Source organism: Periplaneta americana, chromosome 7 (genome assembly GCF_040183065.1).
Source record: "Periplaneta americana isolate PAMFEO1 chromosome 7, P.americana_PAMFEO1_priV1, whole genome shotgun sequence".
NCBI lineage: Eukaryota > Metazoa > Arthropoda > Insecta > Blattodea > Blattidae > Periplaneta > Periplaneta americana.
In genome coordinates, this window is record NC_091123.1 from 865013 (window position 1) to 878971 (window position 13959).

At 36.0% G+C, this 13959-nt stretch overlaps 1 protein-coding gene and 1 non-coding gene across 5 annotated transcripts in view; one reads left to right on the forward strand and one right to left on the reverse strand.

Annotated features, from left to right (window-relative positions):
* Positions 1 to 13959, forward strand: part of LOC138702818 (glutamate receptor 1-like) — a 789302-nt gene that overhangs the window by 692460 nt on the left and 82883 nt on the right. For all 4 annotated transcript variants that reach the window (XR_011332897.1, XR_011332898.1, XM_069830115.1 and 1 more), the window contains exons 14-15: positions 5019 to 5217; positions 13658 to 13902. Coding sequence is in view for 2 of the 4 variants with exons in the window: in XM_069830115.1 (XP_069686216.1) it covers positions 5019 to 5217; positions 13658 to 13902 (444 nt within the window). In the remaining 2 variants the exon portion in view is untranslated. The remainder of the gene's footprint in view (positions 1 to 5018; positions 5218 to 13657; positions 13903 to 13959) is intronic.
* Positions 3471 to 3542, reverse strand: TRNAY-AUA (transfer RNA tyrosine (anticodon AUA)). Its single transcript has one exon. It is a non-coding gene; the product is annotated as a tRNA-Tyr (tRNA).

Below are 13959 nucleotides of genomic sequence, written 5' to 3' on the forward strand. Positions count from 1 at the left end.
GAAGTTGCCGTCATTAAACAGAAACCAACATAGAGATTTCATTCCAACTAATTAGAAATTCGTCTTTCAGGTATGTAATAAACGATCTTCGCACAAAATAATGTGCGATACACGAGCGGTATGTTTGTTTTCATGTTCTCGGAAATTAAAAAAGCTCAACCACGTTTCGCTTTTTCAATCTTTTCCTCGACCATGAAAACGTCAACATATCGCTCTTGTAACGTATATTACTACTGTACACACATAGGTAGTCTACTTACATATTTATTATATGGACGTTAGGGCTGATATGTTCTACATATATAAATAATGTAACCTCCCCCCCCCCCAATATTCGCAAGTGGACGCTTTCTGTTGTTTAATTTTTTAAACGCTTTCCGAGGCTCTGCTGAATCTGCCCATCGACTGTATTGACATCTAGCGGAGATAGCTGTGCATTATTAAACGCTAGCGAAGAGTACAAGTTCCATCACAGTGGTTTAAACTCCCAGTGCTAAAAACAAACTTTTCCTCCTCCCCTTTTCACCCCTCGCAGCGGTATATATTATGACCCAGTTATGCCACACAGAGCACGGCCGGTTATTAGAGGCGTCTATTTAGAGTTTGCATGTAACAATCCCTGATTGTTTGCTACAATTTCATATTCTGTGAATAAAATCGATAGCAATGTAGGCAGAGGGGAGGGGGAAGGAACAAGTGGAAAATTACAACACCAAACTCATTAATTTCTGACTGGAATGCTTCATTCAAATCCAACCACGACGCAGAGTGAGAAAGAAGTACATCCCATCGTTATGATCAGTTTACAAAGCAAAATAACTGCATCACACTTTTATAGCATGTGGCAATGTCAGACAGAGGGTTTCGCTGGGGTGAAAGCTCATCGTATGTACATAGTGTGACGAAGGTGAAAGCTACCTTCATACTTCACGCTTCTCTTCTTCCATCATGTTGCGAATGGCATTATATTACGATATTTATATGAACTACAATGTTATGTAGCGGTCATAGCGAGATAACACTGACGATGTCATGAATAACCTAACATTTGCCTTACAATTAGGAAAACTTTGGAAAAGAGTGGCTGGAGATGCGTCGAAATCTCATAATTGTGTGAAACGTCTAAATGTTAAATGTTACGTTTTATTTAACGACGCTCGCAACTGCAGAGGTTATATCAACGTCGCCGGATGTGCCGGAATTTTGTCCCGCAGGAATTCTTTTACATGCCAGTAAATCTACTGACATGAGCCTGTCGCATTTAAGCACACTTAAATGCCATCGACCTGGTCCGGGATCGAATTCGCAACCTTGGGCATAGAAGGCCAGCGCTATACCAACTCGCCAACCAGGTCGACGAAACGTCTATGTTCGTGATTGTTACAGTGAGCAGGGTTGAGGTTGTAAGGATGTTTGGGATTTGAAATAAAAGTTTGATATTTCTATTTATATTCCTTTCTGCCTCTGTGTGAGCCGTTTAGAGCAGAAGTGGTGTAAGTCAAAAATGGGTAATGAGGGTTAAAGTAAACATTCTGTAAAATACAGCGCAAAGTAGCAATTAATATTCAATTCATTTAAACTATCAGTAGTCAGTGGATAGCACGAAGGACATATTAATTGCTACTTTGCGCTTATTTTACAGAATTTTTAATTTAAATCTCATTACTCAATTTTGACTTACACCACTTCTGCTCTCAACGGTCACATACTCCCGCAATTAAATCTGGCAAACATTGCAATGAATAATAATGATCTCAGTGCAGAGCTACATTCATTTGGAAACTGATACCATTAAGTGGCATACTAAGTATTACCGTCTTTACTAATCAGCCGCATTTGTGTATGAAATTTCATTTAATTAAATCAAGTTCAACACTTCGTAAATGTTTCTGAACTGTTATCGTGGCTGTTTGGCTGATGTTAATCGCGTTAACAGCAAGTGTGACCAGATTTCTGAGATGTCAGGCGCATCAACATTTCATGTTAAAAATACAATCAGGTAATCAAACCAATTTGGACTCGAACCCAGGGCCTAATGCCGCCTCGGTTCAGGTAGCCAGCTCGTACCGCCCTCGCTGGTGTTACTGTCTATCTTATAAACGGATTCATTTCATTTGCTCCCAAATAAGAAGAAACATATTCCAAAAATTAAGACGTTTTATTTAATTGACAAATTCTAAGCAGAATTTTTTTTTTTTTCCAAATTCACATAACATAGCTGCATGTATACGATCATTTCCAATGTCGCTTTTTTCATTACGAATATAGATACACATTGAAAGGGAATGTGAACGTTGAAATACCAGACAGCTCTCAGTGGCTTATTCAAACGTGAAGGCCAGGTACCATTTTGCAAAATAAAATAAATAATAGTGTGCGTAATAAAACTCTCTTCACAAAGAATTATTCCTATTCGTGCGTACTGATTCCACCGCGGTACAAACGAAATCACGAACACGTTTCTTTATTTTAAATAATCACCCGTGAATTTGTTATTGAAGTTGTTACATTTCATGTACCGTATTGTATTGTATTTATTAACATTCCATGGTATTCAGACATTGCTTACAGCTAGAATATGGGACAAGTCAAAAAACTTAATACTATTATAAAGTCTTAATTTATAGTCACAGTCAAGATGAAATATATACAGAAGAGATTTACAATATAGTCTACTAGTACAACACAAAGTTTTAGTATCAATTTCATGAAGTGTTATTGAATGTCATGAATTCACCTACAGAATAGAAGGCGTGAGAAATTAGGTACTTCTTTAATTTGGCCCTAAATAATTTTATGTTTTGAGTTTCATTTTTTATATCGATACGGAGGCTATTAAAAATTTTTACTGCCATATAACGCACTCCTTTTTGATAGCACGATAGACTTGCCGATGGAGTCATTTTTGACGTGTATTTATGCTATGAACTGTTGAATTAGTTACAAAAAGTTTTCACGATTACATACGAGGAAGATTATTAATGAAAGATATACTGACAAGCCATGGACATTATTTGCAGTTTTTTTTAAATAGTCCTACACGATTCCCTAGATTTGGCACCTACTATTATTCTAATTACTCTTTTTTGTAGTAGAAATATACTGTTACTATCTGTGGAATTTCCCCAGAATATTATTCCAAAACTCATTACCGAGTGGAAGTATGCAAAGTATATTGTTTTTAAGGTATTGATATTTGCTATCTTTTGCATAGATCTAATAGCAAAACAAGCTGAATTTAGTTTGGGGGTAATTTCTTTAATATGATTTTTCCAATTTAACACATTATCGATTTTTAAGGCAAGAAATTTGGTTGTTGTTGTTTCTAATAGGGATCTATTGTTAATTATTGCACTAGAAATTTGCGAGGTTGAGTTTGGACAGGATTTAAATTGAATTATGTTAGTTTTGTTACAATTCAGTACCAATTTATTGTACGATGAAAGAGTAATGGAACGGAGAAAAATTCTCTCCGGCGCCGGGATTTGAACCCGGGTTTTCAGCTCTATGTGCTGATGCTTTATCCACTAAGCCACACCGGATACCACCCCGGCGTCGGAAGAATCGTCTCAGTTTTAAGTTCCAACTCTTGGGTACCAATTTATTGACTGAGAACCTGTCACATATTTTGAAGAGAATTTCCTCTGTTGAAGATTGGAATGTGTTGGAGTTATTGGCTGTAATTACTATACTTGTGCCATCTGCAAGTAATATGGAATGACCTACATCTTTTATTAGGGAGGCAAGATCATTTATAAACACTAGAAGAAGTAGGGGACCTAATATTGATCCTTGAGGAATTCCATTGTCGATTATGATCGTAGAAAATCCGTCCAATACAATTATAGTTTAGTAGAAACAGAGACTGAGCAGAGTCCGTGTAGGTCAGTTTCTATCTGATGCTTTTCAAATTCACTGCGGGCTAAAGCAAGGAGATGCACTATCACCTTTACTTTTTAACTTCGCTCTAGAATATGCCATTAGGAAAGTTCAGGATAACAGGCAGGGTTTGGAATTGAACGGGTTACATCAGCTGCTTGTCTATGCGGATGACGTGAATATGTTAGGAGAAAATCCACAAACGATTAGGGAAAACACGGGAATTTTACTTGAAGCAAGTAAAGCGATCGGTTTGGAAGTAAATCCCGAAAAGACGAAGTATATGATTATGTCTCGTGACGAGAATATTGTACGAAATGGAAATATAAAAATTGGAGATTTATCCTTCGAAGAGGTGGAAAAATTCAAATATCTTGGAGCAACAGTAACAAATGTAAATGACACTCGTGAGGAAATTAAACGCAGAATATATATGGGAAATGCGTGTTATTATTCGGTTGAGAAGCTTTTATCATCCAGTCTGCTGTCAAAAAATCTGAAAGTTAGAATTTATAAAACAGTTATATTACCGGTTGTTCTGTATGGTTGTGAAACTTGGACTCTCACTTTGAGAGAGGAACAGAGATTAAGGGTGTTTGAGAATAAGGTGCTTAGGAAAACATTTGAGGTTACGAGGGATGAAGTTACAGGAGAATGGAGAAAGTTACACAACACAGAACTGCACGCATTGTATTGTTCACCTGACATAATTAGGAACATTAAATCCAGACGTTTGAGATGGGCAGGGCATGTAGCACGTATGGGCGAATCCAGAAATGCATATAGAGTGTTAGTTGGGAGACCGGAGGGGAAAAAGACCTTCAGGGAGGCCGGGACGTAGATCGGAGGATAATATTAAAATGGATTTGAGGGAGGTGGGGTATGATGATAGAGACTGGATTAATCTTGCTCAGGATAGGGACCGATGGCGGGCTTATGTGAGGGCGGCAATGAACCTCCGGGTTCCTTAAAACCCAGTAAGTAAGTAAGTAAGAAACAGAGACTATCTACTAAAATAATTATATTTCATGTAAGCTACATCATTCCCTGATAAATTGAGTCGTAGATATTGAATGTGAACAAAATCCGCCCAATAGTTTAGTAGAAATCGCCGATTATGAACGTTTTGTCCTTTGCAGGTCCATTTCCGGGCGGATAGTGGGCAGCGTCTGGTGGTTCTTCACGCTCATCCTCATCTCCTCGTACACTGCCAACCTGGCCGCCTTCCTCACGGTGGAGCGTATGGTGGCGCCCATCAACTCCCCTGAGGACCTGGCTTCACAGACCGAGGTGCAGTACGGCACCCTGTACCACGGCTCTACATGGGACTTCTTCAGAGTACGTAACACTTCATTATCAACGTGAAATTCACATTCCGCCCGTCCGTTAGGCCCGTAACACACTTGAAGGGTTTTCGCCAGCGAGAAATGTGTTGCAAGAAAATTCAAAGATTGATAACATGGATTCAAATGGACGTCCACACACTGGAAGAGATTCTCGTTCGAGACAAAAACCTCGCGCGAGTTTCTCGCTGGAATCGGTAACTCAGCGAATTTTCTTGGCACATTTATCAAAGATGTTTGACATTTATACTCTTTATGACGATTGAATGTACAAAAAGATATCAAAGGTGGCGATAAATTGTATTGCTTTTATTTGAAAATGAGGAAAGATGGCTGATAATTGCAGTCAGAAACTTATCGAACTTGTACGATGTCACCCGTAGGCCTATTTATATGATACACGGGATGAAAACTATAAAAACACGAAACTTAAAGAAGAAATCTGGAGACAAATATCAGATTATCTGAAAATAAATAGGGCTATATTTTATTTTGATGAGATTTAATAGTATTGATTAAACATTTGAAATAATGTATCTATATGTCTTAACAGTTTACATAATTTTAATCAGAATATAGCTAAGAATCCTCTATCATATCATGAATGGCAAAAAACTGAGGTCCATTCAACCTGAAATAACGCCTAAACGTATCATCATTCAAATCGAAACCAGTGTCCAAAACTCGCCCTTATTTTCGTAAGATAAAATGTGATTTTCAGATATTTCTGGCTTTAATTTTAGGCCTACTTTTTCTTTTCATTAACAAAATATGTTCATGTAACTCCATTTCCTCATCATCTGAATACTCAGATTCAACATAGCGTTCGTACGTAATTTGTAAAGTACGACAATATACTTACAGGTTATATATTTAAGTACGACAATATACGTAAATACATAACCTATAATATTTCTCCCAACGAGTGATTACTATAATCAGAAAAATGCTTTCTGCATGAAGGCAGTGCATAGCTGATCATAGCGAGGTGTGATCTGTGATAGCGAGAACTCGCCAAGTGTGTGGAGGAAGGCTCTTCGCCTCTTTCTCGCAACACATTTCTCGCTAGCGAAAACTCTTCAAGTGTGTTACGGGCCTAATTCGTCAACGCTATGTTCACGTTAGTAGTGACGTATAGATGACGTATGTATGTTAACGTATGCTACCACAATAAGGGTCTTCGTAATATTTGGTAAATTTGTTCATCGCTCTCATTTCCCTCTTGTTTATTGTTATTGTTAAGTTGTCAACATCGTATATTTCTTCTCAGTAAGAGAATGGAAGAAATTGTAAACATTGTACCCAATCTGAAAACAAAATAAATCGCGTTCTGATAAAATGCGAGGTTATGATGGTGCAAGACTGGAATACAGATTTCTAACCAGCACTCACTACGCAACATAGTGTATCTGCGTGGTGGAGCTGAAGTAAAAAACGATAACTGGTTTTGCTCAGCTTTTCGAGGGCTAGACCCTGAACGGAAACTGCGGTATAAAAACGATAGTCAAACTAACGCTGGCAGCAGTACACTTGGTTCAAGAGAAATAAATCTTTATGAGTAGTGAGATTATATTAAATACGATACTTTTTAATTTGTGTTGATTAGCTGTACAATTTGAAGTTATAGCTCTTAACTAGTGAAGAATGAATAATAAAAATATTGTCAATTCTCCTATTATTTATTTATGTAGGCCTACCCATTAGCTACAAGAAAAGTACACTCGAGGCGATATTCAGAAAACTAAAGGGATAAATATCAATGGAAGAATGCTATCAAACCTAAGACTTGCAGATGACATAGTGCTATTCCAGAGCCTTCTTTAGTTACAATCCGGAGCCATACGTCGGCAACACTGTAATTAACTGTCACCCGGAGGCCGACCGTACAGTACACGTGTTTGTGCTAATGTCGATTTTCAATGTAAATTAATGTTACAATATAAGTGTGTGTCGATGGATTTATGTTCGCGGTCGTACCAAACGTTAATTGTTGATGTATTGTAAACTAAGTGCGTGTTGGCGATAAAAAAAATGAAGACAATAAATTAAAATAAAATGGTTGCAGTCTTTGGAAATTTTTACGGGTATTGATGACAAAGTAATTGACTATTCTACTAAATATTAAATATTGTATAACTACATTTTTATAATCTTATTTTTGGTTTGTATCAGAATTCTAGCCAAATTGTTGGGTCTCGCCTGCTATATCAATAAAGTTACGCCGTTGGTTTTCAAGTTCATTCTAAACAGCTGTTTTGTGATCCCATAAATGTTGCAGTTTTGTTGAAGATTCGGAATGCCTGCTATACGTCAGAACTACCTATAATTTGTAGATGCATATAATCACTTTGTTGGTTTTTAAGGTTTGTTTATTAATATTATTTATTTTGTAATAAATTCGGTATAAACATGTTTCTTTTCACTTCGTATTTTTTTTATAGGATTTAAAGTTCACTGAGTTTACGCTAATTGACACATACACGTACTTAATGATAATGTTGCGTTTTGTTACGTATTATGTTGAAGGTATGTTTTTTTCATTTTTTCATAGATTTTTTTTTACTTGGTTAACTGTATTGACATCCTCATACTTTTATTATAATAGGTATGTCAATAGTTTCCTCTGTTTACATTTTTATTTTATTTGCATAATTTACATTCTTAGCTTGTTTTCTGTAGTTATATTTATTTAAAATTATATTTTAAAAAGTTTATAACAAATAATTTAGGATAACAGTATTGTTATGGTGACAGGCCAGGTTCAAACTAAAACTGGCTTCCTGGACATCTGAAATATTTATAGAAAAACACGACATAATCACATGAAATTAAAATGTATATGATATCCTAGACCTTTCACGTCAGAGATGAAACAACATTAAGCGGCAAAACATTGTCAATTTGCTAGCCACAAATTTGTTAACTGAATGGAACTTAAGAATACTGCGTAGGAACTTACGTCTTTATTGCATTGTTGATTTTATTATTTTCGGTGCAAGGAATATCTTTTTTATTTATTTACTTTCGTACTATCAATAAAAACATGTTTTTGTAATTATTTTAAGTGGCAGCCTTTGTATGTAAGTAGCCTACTTACGCCGTATTCTGAAGTATAGCTAATTGATTGCAATAAAACACTATTTTCGAACCCGTAATAATTTACATCACTACTCTGAATCTTGATCTTACCTTTGTGCATGTATGTATGTATTTATTTACACTGCAAGTGGGCAAGCACCCGGTGGCAGTGGTATACACAATATTAACAATACACAGTTAAAATGATAAGCAATACACAATAAAATTTACAATACATAATACAATTTACAACACATATACAATTTTATACACAATACAATAAGAATACACAATACAATTTAACACAATAATAATAAAACATAAAATAAAACACCTAATTTTACAATACAACCTACATAATTATGTATAGGTCCTACATAATTTTCAATAGTCTTTCACTTTACTCTCATCTCATTCCCTGTAGTGGCACTATGACGCATTTCACTGACACTTTAGCACACATTTCACTGACACTCTGTAACACATTGCACTGACACTATAGAACACATTTCATTGACGCAATAAATTATCACTGATCGGAACTGTTCACTGCACTGTAAAACCATAACTTCACTGACTCACCTCGCTTCACAAACTCACCTCGCTTCACATGAAGTAATATTGTGCATGAAGTAATATTGAAAAAATACGCGTTACGTATAACAAAAGCAATGAGCAAACACAATATCACTCTAAAATCTCCCGCCTCCACTCTGCGTTGCCAAACCTACCCATGCTCCGGCTTGTAACTAAAGAAGACTCTGGTTGTTCGCAAAATCCGCCAAAGAACTACAGGAAATGTTAGCAGATCTGAGCAAAGAAACCGGGGCTACAGATGAACCCTACAAAGACCAAAGCAATGACAAACGACATAGACACCAATAATGATAGACGGCACACACATTCTGTACTGCATTAATAATTACAATTGAATCTTAGGGTCAGTCTTGTTATGTGGCGTTAACACAATCTACTGTATATTAACTATATGTGGTTGCTAGGATACGAAGTCGTGCTGGGGCCCGTTTCACAATCCTTACAAATTACAAATTAAAAATTTACAAATAACAAGTAAAAAAAGATTACAAATGCTTGTAAATTGTGTTTCACAATGCTATTTTATTAGTTTGTAAAGTTTGACGAACTTTACAAAATCAGCTAAAGAAATTTACATATACGCATTTTTGGTTACACAATATCGCCAACAACAGTTTACAAAAATCGCTAAGGAGCAGAGCTAAATTCGCTGTATTTTTACTACTGTCAATACATATGTTGATATTTTGTACTAAAATAAATTATTCTAAGCTTGCTGATTCATATTTCACCAACAGAAAATATAAAGTATTGTTAAAGAAAATTAAAAGTATTTAGATTTTTATATATTGGCGACAATGGAGTTTCATGTGATGTGATTGGTCGAGTATACCAATACGTTTGTTACTTGAATGACCGAAGTTAGCACAGAATTCAGTCAAATAAGTAAATAACAGATTTGGTCCACGTACAAATATGCAATTGATAAAATAATTACGATGTCTAACCAAAAAATCATGTTCATTTTTTGTGTTGATCCATCGGTATTTATTAATGTTGCATCCATAACCTCACAAACATTAGTGATCCCAGCAGCACCATACAAATTCTGTGCTATAGTAAATAACATTTTGGTGATCAAAACCCTGCCCCGAATTTAACTTTTAACAACATCAACTACCCTGTGGGCACTTTTGCACACTGATATCTTAGAAATTCCGTGCTTATCTGCTAACCCACGGAACTGACTGTATCCAATGCAAAACAATACAGTTCTCGCTTTGAGGCTAGGACATCACTTTTCCCTCTTGGATGTTGGATATGACGTCCCATATCTTGTAGGAGAGATTCTAGCGAAACGGGACTCGAAACGACTTCAGAATATCGCATAAGTAGTGTCGTTATTGCATTACTGAATTATTTATTTTTGGTGCAGGAAACTTCTTTTTTAAGTGTGAGTATTTATTAAGTACAGTCTTCGTATATAAATACTTACGCAATATTCTGAAGTATAGCGCGGGACTCATTCGAAACCTTTCATTAAATTCATACAATGATACGAACGTATTATTAATTCTTGGCCGGAGAATTTTACGTATACGTCTTAGTTTGATTAGGCCTAAATTCAATATCTTCGTCTGAGTCATTAGAACTCCTTAATAACATCAAAACTGCTTTAGTTTAATTCTTAATATTATAAAGTTACTCAAAAATTAATTTAATAAGTATTTCTTTATTGTATTTATTCATAATTTGTTGCAATATCAAACTTTACACATCTCAGAGGTATTGTAGAAAATGTGCTTATTTTACAAGTAAAGTTTACACGTTTGTAAAATTACCCTTCATTGTGAAACAGAATACTTGCAAAGTGAGCAAAATATAATTTGTAAAGATTTGATTTCCTTTGTAAAGTTCAACATTACAAACAAAGATTGTGAAACATATGTTTACAATTTACAAAGCTTGTAAACTTTGTGAAATAGGCCCCTGATCGTAAAAGTAGCATAAGGAAATACGTACTTTCCTCGGTACTGTGTGTTGTAAGTAACGCCGCTTGGTCAATTAAACTTTCAGCCCTAATCTATAGTCTAAGTAGAACACCACGGACGTATAAATCTGACGTCAGAACGTGTATTCTCTAACGTATTATATCGAAACCCAGCATTTGAATATTTTATATGAAGCAAAGTGTTCGCTTGGACTAGATATTCATAGCAAATTCTCAAATATTAGACATCCCTGATTACCATCTCGATTGCATCATTTGAATAAATGAAGAAATTGTCTGTTGAACTGAAGGGATAGATGAATTGTAATCTGTTACTCCGAGTTCGAAACCAGTGGCCTATTCTTGCAGACGTCAAAATTTAATATGAAACAATTCATGTAATTGAACCCCGTATAATTTCTAATTATGGCGAATTCCTGGAATCGTTCACTCAGGCCAAGGACATCCTGGTCTGAACAGCAGACGTACCATTCCAACGGAACAAAATATAATTATTTATTCCGAGGAGTTCTCGATTCGTCTCGTTTTTCTTTTGCTTGGTATGGTCTATATTTCTTAGGCCCAATTGTATAAAACTCCCTGACTAGAGATCAACTTTGATCGAAGATCGGAAAGTGAACCGAGTTCAGACACTTCTATTGTATGAAACTTTCCTGCGATCGAATTACCTTGGTTCAAATGCAATCTAAGTTCACGTGAAAAGGATTTGGCAACATCGCATAAACAGGTGAAGTATGTGATGCGCGGGCCATGTTGTACAGGTTTGTTCAGTGTTGCCAATGTAGCGACTTTAACTCTTTTTCAACGACAATATCTTTTAACTTTTATATTGCTTAAATAGGGATTTAGCAACCTTTTAGCACCCCATAGTGACAAAATTTAATCTTTCTTTGTTGATAATGGGAAATCTAGCGACTTTCCAATTACTTTTTGGCGACTTTCCGTACACTCTGTTCGAGACACTGGTTTGTTTTGTGCAATGTAAATAATGGCGGACTATAAGAAGATGGTTGACTGTTCTCCAAGTTGTTATGTTATGGTGTTTGATACTGCTAAACATAATAAAGCTTTATAAAACGACAATTTTCGTTTAGTAATACAGTTAATTGAAAATTTATGAATGTACCTATCATATCCATTAATAAATAATTAATGGTTGTTATAAACATAATATAATTATAGGTTATGTTATTTGATACTGCTGAACACGATAAAGCCTTATAAGATTGTTTATGTATTAAGGCAAGAAATTGAAAAAAAAAATATATATATATACATAAATGTATCTACCATATCTATTAATATTAATAATAATGGTTATTCTTTTTGCACAATCTGCCACTCGTATATTTCAAACAGAAAAGAAATAACTGAACTTGGATCATCTAACTTAATTGGAGAAATATCTTCAGTTAAAGTTGACTTTAGTTTAAGACAAATTAATCTCAGATTAGACGTTATACAACACAAAATTCCAAGTTCAGCTAGAACGAGGATCAATTTAACTTCTGATCTAAGATTAAATGGTTTATACAATCGGCCCTTAGACATCTTTGTCTTGTTTCGTGACCATCTTTCTTTCAGACCATCTTGTTCGTTAGTCATTGTTTTTGTTTCAATACTGAGTCATCGCCGTTCAAGTCAATGGATTATTTCTAAGATGTTACGGCACACTTGGGCATCGTGCCTCACTTGAGAATTTGTGCCTCACTAACCTTCACAGAGCTTATCGCTCTGAGTGACATTATCTTCACAGTCCCCGTTCCTCCCTCACGTAGCTCCTAGGCGTGGGCAGGTTCTATATCAGTTTCATAAGCAATATCAGTGGTGGCATAATGGCATTATCAAAGCAGTGTGTGCGCGTTAGAAAATGATTATTTCAAGAGAAATGGGAGGAAGAGTTTTTTTGCTGTTTAGAAGGGGAGAACATACGATGTATGTTATGCTCGAAAATCCTATTAGGCATTAATAAATTTAATATACAACGACATTACTCCTTATGTCATAAAGAACATGCTGAATTAGAAGGTAAGACAAATTAAATGTTATTTTTCGTACTATTCCGAAGAAAATTTATGATCTTAACATTTGCATAGTATACTAAATACGACATTATACCTTAAACAGCTGCATTAAAAGGTAGCCTACGAGGAATTAAATGTTGTTTGTACGTATTATTTCTAAAAGAAATTGATTAAAAATATTAAATGTGCGTAGAAAACGAAATATGATTTTCTGAAGTTATTTTAGGTCGAGAACGTGCAAATCTATTAAGTAATTTTGAGAAACGCCAGAATATTCAAGAAAATAAACGTAGACAAAGTGATGGAATATTATTGGCTAGTTACGCAATTTCTCGCCTGTGATTTAAATCAATTCAATGATGGAGAAATAGTAAAGAGGTTTATGATTAAAGCTGCCGAATTAATTTGCCAAATTGAATAAAAGTTTCCGAGTCTCTCATGTTAACCAAGCGCTTTCCTAATAATTCGCCACTGACCGCCTTAGCGATTACGATAAGGTGACGCAGGTCACAGCAGTTCATATTTCCCATCCTACTCTGCAGTCTCCTCTCCTAGTAAACAAACTATTTCAAATCGAGTGCCTCACGTAACCGAAAATTGTGCCCATGTATGGACTAGCCCCTTCTAGAATTTACAATGTCAAAACATTGCAAGCAGAAGAAAAATATGTATCAATTTAGATTTATACTAATTATAGGTAGATTGCATGAGTCAAGTAGGTCGCTAAGCCCTTTCTGCACCCTTGATGACGTCACTAATGCTCCACGCTCTCGTTCTGTCCACAGAAATCCCAGATCACGCTGTACAGCAAGATGTGGGAGTTCATGAGTTCGAGGAAACACGTCTTCGTGCGCACGTACGACGAGGGCATCAAGAGGGTGCGCACCTCGAAGGGCAAGTACGCCCTGCTGATAGAGTCGCCCAAGAACGACTACATCAACGAGCGAGAGCCCTGCGACACCATGAAGGTGGGCAGGAACCTGGACGCCAAGGGCTTCGGCGTGGCCACACCCCTCGGCTCCCCGCTCAGGTGAGTGGTCAAGGGTTCGAGACCCACAAGGCATGCTATGGATAAACAGCCTGTGGC